General features: G+C 41.5%; 1 protein-coding gene and 1 long non-coding RNA gene across 6 annotated transcripts in view; one reads left to right on the forward strand and one right to left on the reverse strand.

The window, feature by feature from the left end:
* Positions 1 to 22,427, forward strand: part of DCLK1 (doublecortin like kinase 1) — a 298,064-nt gene that overhangs the window by 246,257 nt on the left and 29,380 nt on the right. For all 5 annotated transcript variants that reach the window (XM_032496299.1, XM_032496298.1, XM_032496295.1 and 2 more), the window contains exons 11-15: positions 3,631 to 3,777; positions 15,288 to 15,421; positions 17,154 to 17,231; positions 17,595 to 17,691; positions 19,399 to 19,479. In XM_032496299.1, coding sequence (XP_032352190.1) covers positions 3,631 to 3,777; positions 15,288 to 15,421; positions 17,154 to 17,231; positions 17,595 to 17,691; positions 19,399 to 19,479 — 537 coding nt within the window. The remainder of the gene's footprint in view (positions 1 to 3,630; positions 3,778 to 15,287; positions 15,422 to 17,153; positions 17,232 to 17,594; positions 17,692 to 19,398; positions 19,480 to 22,427) is intronic.
* Positions 1 to 22,427, reverse strand: part of LOC116668562 — a 43,545-nt gene that overhangs the window by 2,287 nt on the left and 18,831 nt on the right. The window contains exons 2-3 of the long non-coding RNA XR_004325704.1: positions 17,534 to 18,499; positions 17,200 to 17,299 (exon numbers count right to left, since the gene is read on the reverse strand). This is a non-coding gene — a long non-coding RNA (uncharacterized LOC116668562). The remainder of the gene's footprint in view (positions 1 to 17,199; positions 17,300 to 17,533; positions 18,500 to 22,427) is intronic.

Genomic DNA, 22,427 nt, shown 5'->3' on the forward strand with positions numbered 1-22,427 from the left:
GAGGATAAGAGGGATGGCTTCCGCTATCTGTGACACAGAAAATATTGGATACATATATGATCATTGTTATCATTATAGTAGAAATTGTTCTCTTTCCCATGAACTACATCCAAAAGTATCACTCATTATTACAAAAACAAGCTTTCAACTTTTAGCGCCAATGTACAGAAAAATAGCACAGGCTTAATAATAATGTGAATAGTCTGCCACCTTTCAGTGAGTTTACAATTTCATCCTGTCACATAAAATTATGTTTTCATTCTGTTCAGTCATGGAATATAGGAATGGCCGAATGTCGATGACGGTTGAATCTGGGTGAAAAGGTGACTCACCGAATCCCTCTGCTTCCATATTTGAAATTTTCATTGATTAGAAGGTTTTAAAAATTGAATGTTTCATTTTCATGAAGTTGTTCTTTTCTCAAACCTTTTTAAAATATTTCAGAACTGTCTTCATTTTTTTGTTTGTTTTTGGGGAGGAGGTAATTAGGTTTATTTATTTATTTAATGGAAGTACTGGAAGTTGAACCCAGGACCTTGTGCATGCTAAGCATGTGCTCTACCATGGAGCTGTACCCTCCCCCCACAAGCCTTTCTATTATGTTAATCCAACTGAAGGTGTAACTAGCTTCTTTAGTCATAAAGTGTGGTAAATTTGTCACATCACTTTCTACATCAGCTGTGTGCTGGTGAGAGTCTAGGGCCCCAGGAACCCTGTTTAGAATCACTCACCTGAGCTGGTGGTAGGAATCAGTACCCTGGAATGTGGGGTTTTCTTCTGTAAAGATTTAAGACCAGGAAAGTATTTAATCAACTAATCTGTTACTATATAAAAAAATGCTCATTCTAGGGCCTTTAAATTTTCATTATTCAGACTTACTTTGCTTTAGATCTGTTGGCCTTTTTTTTACTTAGTGGTTAGTTAATTTTGATAGATGAAGCCTGTTTTTTCCTACTTCTAGTTAAGATTTGTTTCTTTCAGAGTGAGGGCTTATTTGTAGTGACACAAAGTTACTGTCACATTTAAGAGTGAGGGGATAAAAATGCTAACCATTTATTCCAACAAAGAAAGGTCAATTTCATTTAATCAGAGGATTTTCGTATTGGCACTTTATTACCAAATCAAGTTTGGTAGTTGCCAACATTGAAAATTATACTTTCTTTAGCATCAAGAACAGTATTTTTTTGCAATGTCTTTAATTTTTAGAACAACAACTTCAGACCATTCCCACGCCCCTCTGTGTGTTATTAAAAATTAATTAGCAGCCCCCGTTACTGGCTGACTTTTGGAGAAGCTAAGACTGAGTTGAATTGGAAGATGAGACATCAGAGAGGAAAAGGCTTAAGAGTTCAGAACACATTTTGTGGGAAAGCTTAATCCGATTGTCGGTCATATGCTTGGTCAGGTAAAAGTAGCTCAGTGCCACTTAACAGCCTTTGTGAATTCTCTGGGTGACCAAGGTGGCCTCACAGGGCCAGAGCCTGCCTGCATGTCAGCGCTGGGACTCCTCAGTCCAGCCACTCGATTGTACCCTTACATGTAGTCTGACTGAGAATGGCTGTGAGGTCAGGTCTAGAAGCATCCCAAGAAGTGAAGACCTACCCAGTGCTTGGCCTGAGAGCCCCCCGAAACATCCCTCCTGAGAAGTCTAGCCCAGCCGTGCCCGTCAAACCCTGAGAGCCCCGGGGGGCCAGGGAGCGCCTGAAGCTGGAGGGCGGTCGAGGCCTCTATTCCAGAAAACAGCCAAGTGGCAGTTCTTAAGAGTGGAATTCCGTAATTATCAAGTACAGGACTTTAGACGTCTGGCTGCAGAAGTGAACACATGCACGCTTCTGTGACAGAGGAAGGGAGGCCTCGAAGGGGAGGGGGCCCTGCGGCCAGGCCCTAAGCGATCAGCAGGAGCTAGAAGCACAGAGGGAGCAGGGCGGACAGTCCAGGAAGGGGCTCTGACGGGGAGGGGTCTGGAGTGCAGCGGGGTCTGGCCTGTTTGGCTGACCAGGGAAGAAACATCCTACCTGCAGCATAAAGGTAACTGGTCGAGGTCGTGACAGGAGATGAGATTAAGCAAATTAGAGAGAAGGTTGGGGGCAGAGCAGGGAGAGCTATGGAAAAGGAAGGCTGATTTCATGAAGGGAGAAAGAAAACGTCGACGTGCTGCGTGGGAAGGTAACAGTCGGACCCAGGACGCTCTGGAGGAAGGGCCCACGGAAGCAGTGCAGCTTGTGGGCCACGTGGCCAGGATCCAGGGATGACGCAGCAGGAAGCCGCACTCAGAAGGCTGAGCGGATGGTCCAGAGGGATGTGTCCGAGGCGTGCCTTAAAGGCAGGACTGGTGGGATCTGTTGACTGCTTTGTTGAGGAGGGAGAAGAAATGAGATTACAGGACGCCTAGAGCCTGGATGACTAGGACAATGGTGGGACCTTTGCGGGGTCTCCACATACAACCACATACACAGGGCAGCCAGTCACGTGGACCACAGTCAAATCCCTGCCTCCTGGGTTGGCATAGGAAACAACCTGCAAACCCGCAACAGCAGCCTTGCCTGTGACAGAAACAGAACATTGAGAAAGTGTTCATTTTGCAAAAAAAAAAAAAAAAAAAAAATCTATGTGCTTAGTTTAGGGACTGCTGAGGCTGAAGGGACAATGGGAGACATCCCCCCCCCAACCCTGAGTGAAAATTATATGGAGGGCGGGGTGGGGGAGTGGGACCTGAAAATTTTCAGCCTACAAGTGCTTATTTTGCATTTGCTATTTAAATACAGGAACTGGGTCTCTTCAGCACATTAGGTAACAGATGAACACAGTTGGCTACCAGGCTCGGCTGTTTGGTGCCTCGTGTGGAAGACGGATGCACCCGTTGTTAGTAAATCAGACCCAACTCCTCTGAAAGGGTTTCAAATAAATGAATCTAAAATTGGAGCCTAAAATCCTTGTTTCCCCGAATAATGATAAATTAGCAGGGAACAAGGGAAACAAAAGTTCTGATGCATAATGGTCCTAGAAAAACTTTCTTTGAAATTTCTCCACGCTCCTCCCTCTCTTTCTGTTTCATCTTTGGAGTGACAGTTTCTGGTCCTTTTCTCTGTTCCTAACAAAGAAGCACGTTATTGAAAAAGAAAACACTACGCCCACACCAAGAGACCTCAATCTAGAGAAGGGAGAGAAGTGTGTGTGTGCGTCTGAATTTCACGAGGCAGCAGAACATTTCGTCAAGGGTGCAGGTTTGCAGTATTACCTGCTTCTCATTTGGAGAGATTTAGGACTGAGTCTGAACTTCTGCTGGCAGTTGGGATGAGGCATGTAGCACATGCCAGCAGGATACCCAGGTGTCACAATGCCTGTGCCCTAGAGACCTGGCTCCCTTTCTCCTCCTACCCTGGGAGTTTGAAGGCAGAGAGCCCTCTTTGCTCCTTCCTTTGAGCTCTGGAGGAAACGTCAGTGGCTCTCGCAGTGGAGAGAGAAATCACCAGGTCTCTGGGCCTTTGAGACGACGTGGCAGGGAGAGGCCGAGGAGCCCAGAGACCCTGCACGCATCCTTCGCTCCCTTTCTCGCGTGGCAGGCCCCTCTCCGGGTGGCCCCATTGGACCATCTGCTCATGTGCTACTTCTCCTGCTGTTCTCTCCCAGGGAGGAGACCTCTTCGATGCCATCACTTCCACTAACAAATATACTGAGCGAGATGCCAGTGGGATGCTGTACAACTTGGCCAGCGCCATCAAATACCTGCACAGCCTCAACATCGTCCACCGTGACATCAAGCCCGAGAACCTGCTGGTAAGAGGAACCCCCATGTCAGGGCGTCTGCAGTTCTGAGCGCTCATGAGTGAATATGAACATTCCTCTCTTTTTATTTTCTTTCTTTCCTTAAAAAAAAAAAATTACCTTAAAGGCGAGTTTCCAGCTGGCCTTTAGTAACCAGCTGGAAACTAGTCCTTTAAATTGATCTATGAGGGTTACTGTGCTATTAGGAGCAGTTGACTTATTAGCAAATAAAAACCCGAGGTCGGGGACAGGAATGGAGCTCAGGAAATCTACAGCTGCGGTGAACCCGCGGGCCAGGCCAAGGTGGTCAGGAAGAGCATTTACACTTATATTATTTATCGACTGCACTTTTCTGTTAGAAAGCTTTTCCTTGGGAAAAAGGAATGGAAGGCCTTTTAGACTTTGTCTTAGTTTCCCAAATTACATCCCAATAATGCGATCTCGAAGCTAGGAGAATAACTCATTGTGCGTTTTCAAGACACCAGCCCCTCGGCATAAAAGTAATCATGATGAAGGCTGACTTTAAAAATTGGAGACATTCATATTCCCCTTTAGGACTGTTTGGTTTGCTTTGCGCCAACTCCAGATCTCTGGAGAAACATCGAGAGTTCTCCACATGAGCAAATGAGATGCTCCCCTAGTCCTGTTGTTAAGGAAACCATACTGGGAAGAAGTGAGATAGAGACTGGGCATCGGGGAGCTGTCATTAATGAATATGGGAGTGACATAAATTTTGCTGGCTATTCAGGCTGGAAGTTTAATGAAATATATTCAGTTTCTCTCCCCAAGATGGGAGTTCTTCTTTGGCTTTTATTATCCACTCCCCAAGAGTCATGTATTATATATGACTGTTAGTTTGTCCATCACTGGAAATCTGGGAAAAGTGAGGATTCTCTCAAGCAGTGTTTCTCCAAGGGTGGTCCAAAGACTCCCTGCATCAGAATTACTCCCAGATGCCTGTTAGAAATGCAAATTTCCAAATCAGAATCTGGTGACTGGTGACAGGGTGCAGAGCTGCAGGGCAGCCAGCTCCCCACATGGTCCAAACGAACACTGAAGTTTAAAAGCAGACGAACGACCCAACTTCCACTACCCATAAAGTCCGCTGAGATCTGCGGTACTGGAGAGCCACCTGCTCAAGACTTGACACTTAGCATCTCATTTCATCCTCACAACAGCCACGTAGGGTGAGTTCTGTGACCCCCAGGTAAGGAGACTGGGTGCCTAGAGTTGAAAGACCCACTCAAGGCCATCACAGCTCTTACGTGGGAGAGCCAAGGTCTCAACCTAGCTGTGCCCCACTCCAAAGCCTGAAGTTTTAACCTCTGGACTACATAAAGCTGTGAATCAGGGAGAGAGGTTTGCTGCCTGGTTGCTGTGCACCAGGTACAGAGAGACATTTGCCTTCATGGAGCGACATTCAAGTAGGAAAAACAGGCATTCAGGAAATAAAGGCACAAGCAGTTAGTTCATTGCAATTAGGTTAATCATCTTGTAGCTACCGGCTGGCAAAGGCAGCGGAGGTCAAATGATGGCGTTCTGACTTAATTGCCCCTCAAATTCCTCATCTCCGCAGTAGCCTAAAAATTCTCTTCTGCATAGTTGCTTCTATAAACTGCAGCAATTTTGCCTCGTCTGCACTCATTCTTCCCATGTCCTGAATTATGTAGGATTGTCTCACGGGAACGGACTTACAACTGAGCCTTTGTTTAAAAACTTCTCTAAGCTCCAAAAATTCAGTGATTGAAAATTAAAGTTTCATTTTCCTTCCCGCTTTCGCAGTTCAGTTTTGTGGACCCCTTGTTCACCTGCTTCTCACCAGAGCACTGTTTCTGTGAATGCCTTACATGAGTACTAGCAGTGTGCTTTTACTAAAATTTCAACGTGTGGGATGCTTTTTAAGTACTGTGCTCATTGGAATCTATTTTACTTTAAATTACCCCAAAAGAGAAAAAAGTTCTCTGCTTTTTTCCTTTCTTTTCTAATTTAAGAATGTGAAGAAATATGTGTATGTATATATGTATACACACACACCATTGCCGTCATTCATAACATAGGTTTAAATATATAATATGAAAAACTAAAGTAATTCCGCTTCTCTAGTATAGTAATTTCTTACTATAGGAGAGTGGTAAGGGTTGGTGAGGTTTGCAGAGATAAATCTGTTATAGGGTAAAATAGGTAGAAGAATAGAATAATTTTAACAACATTAGGATGACATCACTAATTATACTTGAGATTCCTTATTAATTTCACATTCTGTTGATGTTTGTGTGGAAGTAAGAAAGAATCGTCCTGGGAGGCCCACGATCACATTCTCAGGATTTATGGTCAGGTGGACGAAAGTTCAAAACCAAGGGCTTCACTCTTCCACTGGCTGGTCTTCTGACCTTGAACCAGTTACTTAACTCCTTTGAGCCTCCTTTAAGGGGATTTGATGAAGATAAAGAGACAGCATGTAACTATTAGCTCCCTTCTTTTTTTTAATTCCCCCTTTATTATGAACAAAAATTTATCCCTAAAAAAATGAATAAGAAGATAAAAATGAAAGTAAAGGAAAAGATAAAAAATAAATGAAAATATAAAAATAAATAAAAAGGTAAAAAGTTATCCCTAAAAATGAATTTAACAGTAAATTGCACCTTGTAACAATAATCTTTCATCTTTTCTGACATTGCTTTTGAAGTCTTACTATTTACCCAGGCATGAATTTACCATCTTGTGGCAAAATGTAGAGCTAGAGACTATTTTTGGAAAAATGCTATGATAAATTTAAAGAGTTTTGATCCATTTTCTAACTACAGAGAAACTTAAAGAAATAAAAGACCTCACTGCACACTTTGCATTACTGTTTTATTGAGAGTCCTCAGAGAAAACCTAAACTGTTAGACTGCTGATACATTTTTGCTAATTGTTTAATGCTTGTTATAAATAGCAAAGAATTATTTGTAAATGTAGACATTTCAGCTATGGATTTCATTTTGTATAATATCATCACATATCCGTAACTTTTACAATTTTTTTACTTTTAATTCCTGCAGAACAATATAAAAATATTGTAGCTTGGCTGTAAGATCCATACTGACCATATGGATGATTTATTCAGTCTAACTGGTTGGTCAGGTGAAAGTATTTTAATAAGAAAATATGATTTGATTTACAGTGGTATTTCCAGCCATGTTTTTAGGCAAAAAACTGAGAACTGATCCAATTTATAATTTTATTATTGCATTGTTACTAAGGTCTTTTTTTTTTTTTTAAGTGTTAATCATGCCAATGATTGTATGTGGTTCTTTTTGCTTTAATTGTCAGTCTTGGTGCTTAATGATCATCTGGGTGAGTGACAGGTGGATGAGAGGGTGGATTAGAGGAGAAAGCGAGTGAATGGTGATATTTTTTCATGGAATAGGACAGACCCAACAGGACAAACCCTAGTCATTTCTTAATTCATCTGTTAAGTTGAGGACTCACATTGTCTGCAGACTAAACCTCTCTGAGTGTGTCGGGGTGAGGAGGTACAGTGCTTTCCCAGCTGCACTTAGGCATAGACCCATTATGTGTGTGTGTGTGTGTGTGTGTGTGTGTGTGTGTGCACGCGCGTGTGCGTGCGGTGGTAGTTTATGACAGAAAGGAACTTTTTGCTTTAATTTGAAAAAACAAAACAAAAATGGGCTTCCTGAGATCAACTGCTTTCAGTTTACACAAGTCACCACTAGATGGCAGGCTTGTATCCTTGGCAGCAAAACTCATCAGTAGCAGCCTGTTTCTCTTGGGGAGCTGGAAGGGTCTTTTTTAAATGTATACGCAGCTGTCTCCTCCTTAGGAAAATTAAAGTCTTTACTGGCAAAACTATAACTTACATCACTAGTTTTTATTAGATTCCAGAAATAAACACAGTAATTTTCTTGAAATATAAAAGTTTATGTTCAAAAAGCTTTTTCCTTCCAAACTCCTCAGTGCTGTCTGGGGAAGAGCCGTTTCTCAGGGAAACTGCTTCTCCTGGTCAGAAATTTTCTCCTAAAAACTCTCTGTCGAGGTGTTTGGGCCTGTCCCTAGCTGTCCGTTAAAATGGCATGTACAGCTAATGACCCTCATTTTCACTAAACGGGTTGAATCTAGTGATATCTTGTTTTCCCCAAGGGATGGCCATAGGTTGTGCTCCAGCTCTTCTTGGTTTCCACTTCACGCCAACTCTGAGCTCACCAGATAATGGATTTCCTTCTGCTTTAATCCCATGATTCTCAATCCCCAAATAAACCCATTTTGTGATAGTATAGCTAAGTACACTGGTAGACGAGACGAGACGGTGCCACAGATGGAGCACCAGAGGATGTAAACAAAAACACAGTGGAGTAGAGGTGTAGTCCGTTTACTGCAGGATGAGCTGGAGCCACCAGAGGGCTGATGATCGGATTAGGGTCACCCTCAGCACGGGAGCCAGGGATTCACAGGAGTCTGTCACTAGCCCCGCCCTAAGCAGCCTTACCAGGGAGCTGAAGAGGAATTATATATATCAAAGGACAGAATTGAGAACCAAAGGTATCTTTGACTCCATAAGGGTCCCAAAATAGTAAGATGAAATGTAACAAGAGATAAACATAAATCCCTATGGACTAGGTGGTTTGGGTGGTATTGTTTTAATGATCATCGCAGAAAATCAGTAATGGGAAAATTAGTTGACCATAATAAGTTCACTGTGAGTCTCAGTGTGACATGACTGTTGAAGACACCAATAAACCCTTAGACTCCTTTCATTTTGAAAGGGTGTCTTCTGCCACGGTCATACCACGTGACCCTTACAGGGAGGGACCTGAACATGTGACATCAGCAGCCTGGGGTTCAGCTCAAAGAAGGGATGCAGAAAGTGGAGAAGGGTGGCTGTCATCAGATATACGAAAGGAGATGGGAGAACACTCTTGTGCTGTGTTTGAGAGTGCTGAACTCACACCAAGGAGAAGACATTAATAAGAGATCTGAGGCTGATGTAAAAACTTTCTAACAATTACAGCTGTTTGAAAACTAAATGGCTTTTATTACAGGTATCTTGCAGTTATGTAAAAAGTCCAAGCAGAAACTAAATGATCATTTTTCATAGGTGTTTAGAAAATTCCTTATCTCTGAATTTGGCTAAAAGTTGAGGGAAAATAGAAGAAAAAGAACATGTTCCCTAACCATTCTTTAATACAATAATATGCCAGTTACTGTATAAGCATTTTCTGAGGGCCCTTCTGCAAGGACCTGTGGTTCCATCAGGGAGAGGAAGACCAGAGTCAGAGTGTAGTGTGTTCCCCACGTTGGTCGGCATCTGTCTACAGCACTACTCATGCCTTCTGCCTTCTCGGACTTGAGCAATACCATTCACTTTATTTTACAATGACATGGCCTTGTGGGACTAGCAAAGATTAATAATAATAATAATAATAACGTCCTGTGTCGGCAAATTTATGAGGATACCAATCACCTCTTATGAATTTGTGCAGGAGTAAGTTGATGGAACCCTTCTGAAAGGTAATTTGGTAATATATAACCAATGTCTTAAATAACATGCAACCTGTGACCAAGTAATTCTACTCTAGAAATGTAACCTAGGGAAAAAAATCAGATACGTATACGTACATTAGGATGGTCATCTCAGTGTTTCTTAGTATGGAAAAAAAATACATATATATGTATATATATGTGTGTGTGTATATATGTGTGTGTGTGTGTGTGTGTATATATATATATATATACACACACACACAGATTCATCTGGGCACAGATTTTTTTAAATAATGGCACGATGAGGACATACTGGTTAGAATCATGGACTTGGACGTGCCCTAGCTTAAGCCCTGGCTTTGCCACTGATTAGCTGTGTTATATTTGGCAAGTTACTTAACGTCTCTGAGCCTCAATTTTTTCATCCTCAAAATATCAGTAATATTACTTAATAGGGTTGCTGTGAAGATCCAATGGGATATTGAGCATGAAAAACCTCAACACAAGGCTTGGCATATCCTATGTGCTCAATAAAACAGCAGTTGGCAGCATTTGGGGGGGGATTATTATTAAGGTGCATCCACACAATGGAATATCCAGCAGCCCCTGAAAATCGCGATGTAGATACATGCTTATTCACTTGGGCAGACATTCAGGAGGTATTATTCAGCAGAGGGGAAAAAAAAAGACAGAAAAGAGAAAGAAAGAAAGCTCTGGAAGTTCATACTCAAAATGTTAACAATGGTTATTTTTAGGTAAGAAATCTCAAGATTGCAGGTGAGTTTAATTCCCTTCTCTCTATAATTATCTGTCTTTTCTAATTTACCTACAATGACATATTGGATATTACTTGTGTGACAAAAATGTAACACAATTTCTAAAAATTGCAATGACATGGAGTTCCCACAGTTTTAGCAGGACGTACAGTTGCTACAGAATCCAGAAAGTGCATGTTTCATGAATCTCCCTGCAGCTGCATGAAACTCATTTCTAGATAGTTTCGTGACTGTTTTAAAAGGGGGAGAAGAATCAGGTTTCCTAGAGTTTCCATTCACTTCTGCATCTTCCCAGCTATCTCTAGGGTAATACCTTGAAAAGCTATTTTATTTCTTCTTATTAACGTTATTACTCCTCTTCTGACGTCTGTACATTTTTTAAATTATTTCACTTAATATTTTTGTTTCCTAAAGATTTTACATGTGGGTATAAAATGAATTTGGTTTTTTTAGGAATTAATTTTTTTTTCCAGGAGGTTTAATTCTAAAGTATGTGAACCATAAAGTACATTTTGAAACATAATTCCCTGCATAAATGTTGTTATACTCCACTTCTTAGAGATTAAAGACTTAAATTTAATCCACTTTTTAAAGAAAGCACCCTAAAGGCCATAAACCATGGCTAGCGGAAAATCAATGTCTTTTTTTTAGAAGGATACTGTATTTGTTAAGAAGTAAATTGACTTTTTGTTTTTATGGCTTTGTCAATTTCATGCCAGTTTTGTTAAATTCTATTTGGTGAAATAACTTTTAGTACCTATGGAGCTCCTAAGTGAAGAATATTTCAGTGTTTACTCATGATGCATTAGCCAGTGTTTCAACAGGGTTATCCTTGAATTCACATCAACATTGAGAATTATGTTTGTCCAACACATCTGTTATATTAGTCAGCTTTTAGTTCTCTATTATGGGAATCTCAGACACCATTTGACTGGATTCAGGTTATCTGTGAATTTTCATATTATTTTATGGCCACCGGCTGCATTTTATGACTCTATATTAAATCTTTTATTTTTTCAAATAACTTTTTCAAATGGTCTCCATTTCTAATCCAAAGGAAGTCAGGCATGTGCCCAAACGTCTGCTGCTTAGAGAGTCACAGCTACTGCGAAACCCCAAATAAACAGAAAAGAAACAGAAATATAAAACTCTCCTTTAAAGAAGAAAACTCCTGTTTAAAATACCAGTTTGCCAAAAACCTACACACCTGACCTTTCACTCTATCTCTTCTTGGTAGGACGCACCTTCAGCTCTTAATTGGAACCTTTTTCATAATTGCTGCCATTGAACACGTTTAGTCTGTCAAATCATGGGATGTCTTTATAGCCATATAATAAACCCTGGAGAACAACTTTTCTGACTGTAGCCATCTGCAATGATCACAAGAATAGCTTACAAAATACTGACAGTCTTTATGGTAATAGGATACATATGGCAGCCCACAATTATGTGTAGCTGCATTCAATTAGTGTTGTACAATTACACAGTTTTATTGCTTAGTTAAAACAGTGAAAGCACTACATACTGGGTAATTTGCACTAATCCCCGTCTCTTTAATAGCCCCTCAGTGTTTAAAATGTGGAGGAACATCTATAAGTATTTAAAGGGCCTGGGGTGAACGTTAAATTATATCTCATGTTGTGAATACTCTTTGATTGACAATGAATGTACTCCCACCTCCCGTGTGGGTCATGTTTTACGGAGGCTTTAAAATACGGTTCTAGCAAAAAGCGCTTCTTCCCCCAGAACACCCCCTGCTGGGTCAGGCTGTCCCAGCCGAGACTTGCAGCCTGTACGGGTTCTTTCTGAAAGATAGTCGATTCAGAGAGTGCGAGAAGCCAGGGGCTCAGCCTTCTCAATGTGAACGTGTTAGGAGCTTTTCCGACCCCTAACTTTTAATTAAAAACTTAGTTCAGAGTGAATTTATAGCTGCCTTTTAGGAAAATACTTTCTGGAGATGGTTTTGTGAGGCTGTGTGTGTGTGTGTGTGTGTGTACGTACAAGCATGTGTTTGAAACAGATGCATTTAGCAATCTGTGATTTTGAACAAAGTTTTAATTACATTGTCAAATGGCCTCACTCCTGCCCCTCTGCGTTCAGCTGGTCAGAGATGAGGGCGAGCCCAGCTGAGGCCGCAGCCGGCGCTCAGGTGAGCCCCGTTGTGAGCTGGGCCCCCAGACTGGGAAAGGCGCGCTCTCACCGGAGGACAGGAAACATTACAATCCGTTCCTCCGTATTCTTCTCCCCAAGTGTTGACGGAGAAAAACCCAAAGCAACCTTGCTTCCTGCCCTGCCTGACAGTAAGTAAAGTTAAACAGAATTCCAAACAAGAGGCCTGGACATTTATTCACCTGCAAAAACATTTTGCTGAAGCATTTCAAACGTACTTGGGTCTAGAAATGTTTCCAATTACATGGATTAGGCCTTTGTCTCTTAGCTCTTACTGTCTCTCGTAGGCATCACTTTAATCTCTTTATATGTTCATGAAAATTCTACTATATTGCTTTCAAAGCCAAAAAAAAGGTGGGGGAGGCATGTAGAAATGATTAAAGAGAGATGAAAAGAACATAAAAATTATAGATTCTGTGTATTTCATTTAAATGATGCTGGTTTATGTTTAAAGTATTGTTACTGTTAAATAATCATTTTATTTTAGGTAAATTCTTTAGTGCTTTTTTCCTTAGTTATTAAAACTTTGAACTTTATTGCTCAGCTGTATTAAATATAATTGGCATATGGCTATGTGTAAGATGGAATTCCTATTAAAATGTAGATGCTTAAAAAGAAAACCTTTGGTACATGTAGGAGAATTACGTGGTTGTATTCAGAACTAAAATGTGACTTATGACTGCATCTGCCAACATCTGCTTTCGTCCAGCTTTTGAATAGTTAGGTGATTATGGATAGTATGTTTAGAAAAAAAGCCACAAAATCTTCTATACAAATGGAGTTGTGTAATTTGAAATCTGCACAGCCTCACAAAACACACACCATGAATGTTTGGACCTAATAGAACATCAAAGCAGAAGGTTATTTTGCATTTTAAAAAGGTAATTGGTAACAAAATGGAATTAGGGAAGTAAACAATTCTGCTCCGTCTGGGAAATAAACTGGATGATCTACTAGGTGTTTCCAGCTCCGATTTCTTTTCAGGAAAAACATTTGCTTGTCATTTGGACGACCAGAGTGGCTGACATGCTGAGACTACGATTTAGGGATTTCTTTTGCCTGAGAACATTTATGCTGGGGATGATACTGTGTTTTGCAGCTCTGGTACCTCAAAGTCTGTAATTCAGACTTGTCTGTGATGAGTGGGGCTAGACGGCTGCTTCATTAAAGTGGGGAGGACAGTGTTCATCTCAGAGGACGATGGCCACGTCTGAGAGGGACACACAGCTGCCCTGCCCTAACAACCCAAGTGCGGGTGACCCCGTAAACCTCTGCATACCTGCCTACGGGCAGCCCAGACTTGATCCTGGTTGAGCCCTAAAGGAGAGGGCCCCATGTTCTGAGCGTGGAGAAATTGTAAAGGAATATTTTCTGCCCAGAAAAGACAGTCTTTCCAGAGAGGAGGATCTGACTGCCTTTTTTTTTTTTTTTTTTTTTTTTTAATAGCCAAAGCAGTTAGATCCCAATGACCACTGCTGCTACTGCAGCTTAGCTGTCCAAACATCTGCATTTGATGCTGCGGCGAAATGAGAAGTTAATCCCCTTTTTCCAGAGGAAGGCCGACCTGGTGTGTAAACGGTAGCGGCTCTCCTGATGTGTGGAGATGGGCCTTGCTGTGCGCAGGGTTCGAACTGCTCGAGCAAGTGCAGATGATCCTAGAGCGCTAACAGAAGAGCACGCCGGCCTCGGCTGGCTGGCTGAGTTGTTTTGATGTACGGGGAAGATTTCGCCATATCCTCGAGGCATCTCTTGGCGACAGCCTTGGCTGGGAATACTAGCCTTTTTCCGTGGCAATCTTTTCTTTATCTTATTGATTCCAGTGGAGGGCTCTGAATTAGAATTCTGAATGCCCTTTGATCTTTTCTTTGAAATAATAGATGTTGTTTGGGATACTTTCTGGAGCAGATCCATTTGGTTTGATCATGGGCTAGAATTGAAGCAGTGTAAATACTTGCCTAGGGTCACATGCATCCTTTTCTTGATTTGTTGGGTGAAAGACTGGAGCCTTTTACTGCCTTAATAAGGAAACCTGGACAGAACGCTGACTCTGCACCTGATAAATCTTTCCAGATTGCCACAGGTGAAATGAAATGTTAATATCCCTTTCAATTATTAATAAAAAAATGTAAATAGATCTTGGTGGAAATGTGGGGCACCAAAAATAAAGTATTTTAATAGACATGTAGATTTTTTGTTCAATTTACCAAAGATCTACATTTTGAGAGCTTTTTATATATTAAAACGAAGGCTAATTATTTTCATAAATTGGAGATTTTGCACTAGAAACTTTCTATATTTCATTGTATTCTGCAAATAAATTTTAAGTGTAGCAAACTTCAAATGCAGATAAACAAAAGGAAAACAAATCTCCTATAATCCTAGCACCCAGTGACAGACACACCAACATGGTGTTCTTCCAGACATTTTTCTTTGTATGTATTTTTTCCTCTTTAATAGGCATTTTATGCAAACCAGTCTGAAGTCTGTCCTCACTTCCCAAACATTATTCATTTCAGTAAATGTAAACCCATATCACCATTTTAATGGTCTTGTAGCCTCTCATTATATGAATGTACCACAGTTTATCTCACAAATTTCCATTTGCTGGTTGTTCGCCATGCTTTTGGTTCTGCAGTGATATAAAGATATTCTTGTATGTATATTCTTGCATAATTGCCTGATTTTTAAAATTTTATAATAAATCCATGTAAAAAATTAGTAAACAGAAACCTCAGTTAAATGGAGTCGGGAGACCAGAAGGGGGAGCTCTCACTCCCTGTGACCATAGCAGAGCCCAACAGGCATAAGGCTCCTTTTCTCTCCTGGCAAGGATTCTACCAGCGAGAAGCCATGGACTCTTTGTTGACTACAGCCCTCCCAGCTTCCTCTTCCTCTCCTTCCTCTGCCCTGTGGGGACTTGCCTCCGAATTGCAAGTCTCTGCTGATCCCGAATAAACCCTTCTTTGCTGGCAAAATATCTGGCAGTCTGTTTGTTTTAGGCCAACCTATATTAAATTTAAACCACAGTGTCCCTCATTTCTTCAGGAAAGAACTTTCAATCTCTTGGTTTTAAGGCGGTTTCACTCTTTACTTTAGGTGTACGAACACCAAGATGGCAGCAAATCGCTGAAGCTGGGCGACTTCGGACTGGCCACCATTGTAGACGGCCCCCTGTACACTGTCTGTGGCACCCCGACATATGTGGCTCCAGAAATCATTGCAGAGACCGGGTAAATGCTTCTTGTGTACTGAGTGCAGGGCTGTGCTCGCAGAATTAAACTAGTCAGCCTCAAGGAGAGAAGAAATAGGCGTGCTCTGTCCCATCATGACACAATTAGTGTTCAGAGTTCTTTCACTTTTTTTTTTTTTTAACTTTAAAGTGAAAGCCATTTTCTCTGTTTTACCAGTCAAGTTGCCAATGACCGTAATCTTGTTTAAGGCTTCCTTTCGGCCTTTGTTAAAGGTAGAACAGCAGTTATTAACCTCCGAGTGAAAAATGTTGGGAGTAACAGAGAAACATAAAGTGATGATAATTAATTAGCTTTTGGAGATAAAAGAAGCACACAGACTGTGTGCAGTGAGTGCAGTCTCCTGTGGTTGCTTCCCTCAGCTGTCCTTATTCTCCAGTTCCGGTCCCATTTTGGTCCTCTTAGCACTTCATTGATGATCTGTGGAGTGCAGACACCCTTAGGCATCAGAGGGCCACTGGGATTGGCTGGTTTCTGAGCGCAGCAGAAATAGCTGAATGAAAATCTCTAGAGTGGGGGGAGACGGTGGGGTGGCTTAATGCTTGTTAAGGACCTACTACTGTGTGCCTGGCCCTGAGCTCCTTTACTTCATTCTTGCTCTTCCAGTAGATGGTATGATGCCCATTTTGCATATAAATAAACTTAGACTCTGATGAGTGATGTCTCATACAAGCTCATGACTAGATACTTACTGAGGCAGAATCTGAACTCAGGTCCAGGTGAGTAAAAGGCTCTTTCAATAAAGAGCCCGATTTCTTACCAAGGATCACGAGCTGGGTTCTGAAGCTCTCTCCTTCAACAGAAGGACTGGGGAAGGGTGGGCCAGCACGGAGACACAGCCCTACACTTCTTCTAGTAGGAGCACCAAGCCACACCTCCAGCTAGGTAGTACCTTCCACTGTGACAGCTGGAGATAGTTTTTCTGCTTGTACCATAGACCAGGAAAGCAGAAATTCAACACAGATGAGAAGAGAAGACCTCAGGTAGTGAGGACTATTTTTTATGCATCAGCTTTGAGTGAGCTGGAAGCCCACATCTAGAGCTCTGCCTGACCCGCTCAGAGGGCGCTGCCTCAGGCAGCGCTGTGTTCCTACTGTGAGTGCCCTGAGGGCCTGCTGGGGAGGGTGGAGTGGGCTGGAAAGAGGATTTGGTGGGGCTCTTGCAGACCTGGGTCGGAACTCAGCATTGCTACTGACTAATTGTGTGATCTTGAGCAAAATTATTTACCCTTCGGTTTTCTCTTCGGTAAAAGAGGCAATAATACTTACCCTGTACAAGCTACGGAGTTGTTGGGAAAACAAAATCAGATAATGTATGTCAGTGCTTGGTACATCAAGAAATATCTTATATGCAATTATATTATTTCTAAAATTAGGGAGTTAAATAGCCTCAAGGGTTCATCTCTATCTTAAAATTGATATGACTATAATAAACATTTGTGCTGAAACTGTTCACTTACTGATATTTGGATATAAGCCTGTACATTGTTTTGATTTTTAATTATGTGCCTTAATTTTATTATTATTATTATTATTAATTATTATTTTATTGAATTCTGTTTAGCCAGTGGGTTGTAGTTTAGTGTTTGTTTTGTTTTGTTTTTGATTTTTTTTGGTTTGGGTTTCGGTTTATGCTAGAAGAGTCGTCTGTTTTACCATGCCCCATCATTTGTCCTGGCCTGACTTTGCTAACTCTGCATCACTTACTTTTTCAGATATGGCCTCAAGGTGGACATCTGGGCAGCTGGTGTAATCACTTACATCCTGCTGTGTGGCTTCCCTCCGTTCCGCGGGTACGGGCAGCAACAAAACATTTCTCCGTCCTCTGAGTGATGCATTCGGCCTGCTTGCCCAAAGGAGCCTACAGCAGAAAAAGAACATGATAGAACTTCGCTTGCAGTGCCTGTGATTTTTTCCATGTTGTGCATGCTTATTCACATGCCTTCCATAAATCTTCCCCATGTAACTTAAAAACTCATTTTTTTCTTAATTTGCCAAAACAGTTCCATGCTGACATTTTGAATTGCTTAAAAACACATTTTACACATTTATGGGGAAAGGAAGGGCTCCAATGCATAAGAATGAAAAGACACACCCTGAGCTGACATTTCCGTGTCGTGCTGTTTATTCCTTGTTGTGGTCCTTCATCTCAACAGAAGCAGCGATGACCAGGAGGTGCTCTTTGATCAGATTTTGATGGGGCAAGTGGACTTCCCTTCTCCTTACTGGGATAATGTTTCCGATTCTGCAAAGGTAGGTTTCCAGTGCCTTCCTCTTCCTCATAGTCTGTGTCTCTTAATGGAATTATTGATTGGGAATCATTGTGTGGAGAGAAATGAATGGTATCTTAAATATGATTTCTGCTTGCATTTTAGTCCTAATTACTAGATTTTCCTAGAGGTCACAGTCATCGTCTGTTCGTAGCTGTCTGAACTTATCAAGTGTCTGTGTCCCCTGGTTCCATCCCTCCCTGTTGCCACTCCCATCTCCCCTGCTGAAGCCTCTTGCTGTGAGCTGCCCACACCAGGCTTGAGCCTGCCCCCGCTTTCTATATAGCTGACTGTTTCACCTGTTTCAGGTCTTGGCTTAATGTCCTCTTCACAGTGAAGCTTTCCCGGACCACAGTGTCTCCCTCCAACTGCAGCTCGTAACCCCTACCTAGCTCACCTTATCACCCTTTGCTTTATTTTTCTCCATAACACATACACTCTTACATGCATCTGGTACACTGTCTAACTCGCAATGTCCTGAGTATGGGTTCAATTTAAAAGCTGACTCCTTAGGCCTGGCCACTTTCCATAGAAAATGATGCCTATTGGGACCAAATCTCTCATTTTTTCCAACTGTCCAGTAATCAACCTCTGGACATAGGAGAATGTGGGAAATTGAGAGGAGTATCCAAGAAAAGCCACACAGGTGAAAGGAGAGGGTGACACAGCTGCAGGGGTGGGGTTCTCACCAGGCTCTTCAGGACCCTGTCCAGATCTCAGCGCTATCACTGCATAATGGGAGAGCTCCAAGTCAGTAACAGATAGGACCGTCCCTTCACCCCCATGGCGTCCTGCAGAGGGCATCACACATGACAGTTGCTTTAATTAAATCCTGGACCAAGTGAGAAAGTGGAGGTAGAATCTCTGCGTCATTGGAAACCAATCATTACCATCACGGAGCAGCACACAGAGCCTGTGCATGGAAGGGGGCAGGTGACACATATCTAACCCTTTTCTTACATGGAAACTTCTAATCCAAAGTAGACAAATGTATGACACACTCATCATTAAAACTCAAGCTGTGCTTTCCTGGTGCAAATAAATTTGAGCTTATAGAGAAGTTTCGTTAATTTCAGAATCATTAAATCATTTGCTGCTTAATGATGCTATTTTATTTTTATTGATTGAGCTGGACATTTTTGAATGCATTTTTAACAGATTTCCTTTGAACTTTTTGGCTACTAAAGAATTATTTCTGTTACCAACTAGCTGTTGACAATTCTATATGTCTTTCTTCGTTCCTTTCTTTCAAATCTTGCAGTTAGAAGGGAAAAAAAATCCATTTCTCCTTTCAGATGCTAAAGTGAAAACTTAAAGTGTTTTTAAAATGTGATTTCTATATTAAAGTAATTCAGAAATCTGTAAAGTGCAAAATTCTAGACAAAGAAAGGAATATTAATTCTTTAACTGTGTACTTTATTTTCTACTAAAACATTTTTATGAATTTGATTTTAATATTAATTTTATTTTTTATTTTTTCTTTCAATGGCAAGCTATATATTTATAATTCCAAATATTCACCTTTCCTTTAAAAGGTGTTAGGTAGCTATAGGTAAGCTGAGTTGATACAGTTAAGATTTAGAGCTTTGGCAAATGCTTTTCCAAACTAAGAGAGCTTCTGTGCCTGAAAACACCCTGATTTTTACCTTAAATGTTAGACACAAATGGCATCGCATGTTTCCTTTCACAGGAGCTCATTACCATGATGCTGTTGGTGGATGTTGATCAGCGATTTTCAGCTGTGCAGGTCCTTGAACATCCCTGGGTTAATGTAAGTGACTTCCTCCTTTCCTGGTGTTTACTCCCAACATTCCTTGTTAAAACTGCAGCTTTCTTAATGATGTCCCCTCCTTTTTAAAGTGTTGTGCTTATGTCTGTTCCTCCCCCTCAAACATGCCAGAACAGTTCTGGGATCTCAGACTCGTTCCACGGGAGCCTCTGATGTATCTGTGCTGACATGTGTTCTCATGGTCCCTTGCACAAAGCATTTCATTTGATTGAGATGGGACTGCCTCCTACTGGGAAGGCACACGTGGTCGCCACCCCCTACCCCCGCAACCTCCATTCCGTGGTCCAGGTTAGGGCTAAATACATCAATGAGACAGAGTAAGTTTTCTGAGTCTGTGCTGCTTTTGCACCGTTTCTACCAAGCATACAGGTCCAGGGGCCTCTGAATAAGCCTGGGAGTTCCCCGGTGCAGCACTTCTCAAACCTGAACAGCTCACCCGTCACCTGGGGATCTTACTCAAATGCAGATCAGTAACGCAGCAGACGTGAGGGGCTGCGTTTCTGAAAGTTCCCAGACGCTGCTGCTGCTGTCTGAGTGCAAGGCTCTAAGGACATTTCTTTAGCTATGAAAGAATTCTCCTGAGAGGTCATTATTTTTGACCCTACGTCTATGTCTCTGTAGCTGATAAGACTTTGTTTTTAATAATAATAATAATAATAATAATAATAATAATAATAATAAAAATAAAAATACTTACAGAGTGGTTAACTTACAGTGTCCACCCGGGACTGCTGTAACCGCCTCACGTACATGAACTGATTGTGTCTATGTAGTAAGAGAACTATAACCGGGGACTGACGTAACCCCTACTGACATGTGCAGAAGCAGCTCAGGCAGGGCATGGATACTTGCTGGAAGGTAACTCCCAGCTCAGTCGGGCAGAGAAACAAAGTTAAGAAGACTTCTGGCTGTCCCTTTGAATAACTGGGCTGTTCGTTTTCTTAGGGCAGCGTCTACATGTCTCAGTGGTAATGTTCTTCCTTCTCAACCAGCTTTGTACACTTGTTAACACATGGTCTCACTTAGCCGAGGCTCCCTCTGGGCCTTGGACTTCTGCTGTCATTTTAGTTTTTCCCCTGAGAGTCCCTAAAAATGTTTCCTAAAAGCAAGGATAACATTTAGGGCATAATCTAAGAGATTTAAAAATTTAAATACCCTTTAATATAACTCTTACATACCTTAGATTCTAAGGGAAAAAAAATACACTGATTTTAGCAAAAAAAAAAAAACTTAAAAAAACTTAACATATAAAAGTGATTGTTTAACTTTTGAAATTATGTAGTAACTAAATCAGAAAACTTCTTATTTCCTTTGTCTCTAATAAGTGAAAAAAAAAAAAGTCTCTAAGCTTTCCCAGCCGGCATTTAGTATTTGTCGAGGTCTCCGAGTGCAGCAAATGAACAACCAAACAATCAAAGCCAATAAATTAGGAATTTAAAAGGAAGCCCAGTTAACAAGACATTTTGCATTTGGAGATCAAATTATAGCTGATCACTGCAGAGGACACTACCTAAGGGGTGAAAAACTAATAATAATTGCATGAGCCCTAAGGAAGTCGTCAGAGAGCCCTTCTCGCACTCCCATTTGTCCTAATTTTCTCTATTGCTTATACGGTGCCCTTTTCTCCTGGTGCACTTGGAATTGAAAAGGCAGTCTCTTATGAAACAGAGGGCAGAGCGTGAGGGCAGCAGAATCGAAAAATCTAGTCAGCCAATTCACTTGTTTTAACCTTCCTCCAGGTGTTTCCTCTACGCTCCCATTTCTTTCTTTCTTTCTTTCTTTCTTTCTTTTTTAATACACTCTGGGTGCAAATCCCACCATCCTCCGTGGTGTCTTGGACCTCTGCTCTGTTACTGGAAGAGCCACGAGCGAGGCCTCTCATTGGATGCTTCCAGTGAGCCAGGTAGACACAGGCTGCATCAGTGTGCAGCCAGGTGTGCGGAGAGGGATGGAGACTCCCGGAAGCAGCACCAGCTCACCTGCCTGTGTCACCTCGAGACAATCACTTCACCTCATTGAACCTGTCTGTGAAATGGACACAGTAGAATCAGCCTCTCAGGTTATGAGGATGGAGAGAGGATTTTATATTTGAGGAGTGTGAGTGAGAGAATCTTAATTGCTGAAACTCCACAAGTACGTGATAAATATTTGGCCAGTGTGAGTCTGAGCAAGGCTCTATCATCCGTTGCTACGTGCTGATAAAGTACAAATTGATACTTGATTAAGGCGGAAACCCCTTCATCCAAAAAAATGACCCTGTTTGTGTGCTCCAGACTCCATGTAGATAATGTGGTCAGCTTGTGGTGTTCTCCAACGTAGCAGCTATTTCCTTTAAAGCAGCCACAAAATACCGACAGGAATTGCCCTAGCCAAATTTATTTACCTTATTTCTCATCTAGTGGGGAACCATATGATTCAGGCACATATTCTATGAGAATGGAATAGACCATAATATATCTGGATCATTCCAGGGGTTATGGAGAAGGTTGTCACTGTCTTCCCAAATGGACACCTTGTTGGTAGAAAACGTAGGTTAGTGACTAAGTTCAGAGGCTTAAATGACATTTCCAAGATTTTTTCTTTTTCGTAATTAGGATTAAATTGTCGGTATCTCCAATATATTACTATTGTTGGATTTTATTTTCAAAGTGTTGACCTACCTTATCCCATGTTATTTCCCTCATACCATAGGATAAAGGTCCGTCTCAATGCTGTAATTCTATGGATCTGTGTTTTACCTTTAATTATTTTCCTGATGAGGAAACTGAGGCTCAGAAAAGTCTCTAACGCCTAGGTCCCCCCCCCCCCAATTCTGATACTGATCTGCATTGGCATCTAAAGCTCCTCAGTGATTATAATGTGAGACCAAGACTGAGATCCTCTGTCCTAGCGGAAAGGATGGGCTTAAATAAGTCAAGTGTAGGTGTTTA

This window comes from Camelus ferus, chromosome 14 (assembly GCF_009834535.1).
Source record: "Camelus ferus isolate YT-003-E chromosome 14, BCGSAC_Cfer_1.0, whole genome shotgun sequence".
In the NCBI taxonomy this organism is placed as follows: domain Eukaryota; kingdom Metazoa; phylum Chordata; class Mammalia; order Artiodactyla; family Camelidae; genus Camelus; species Camelus ferus.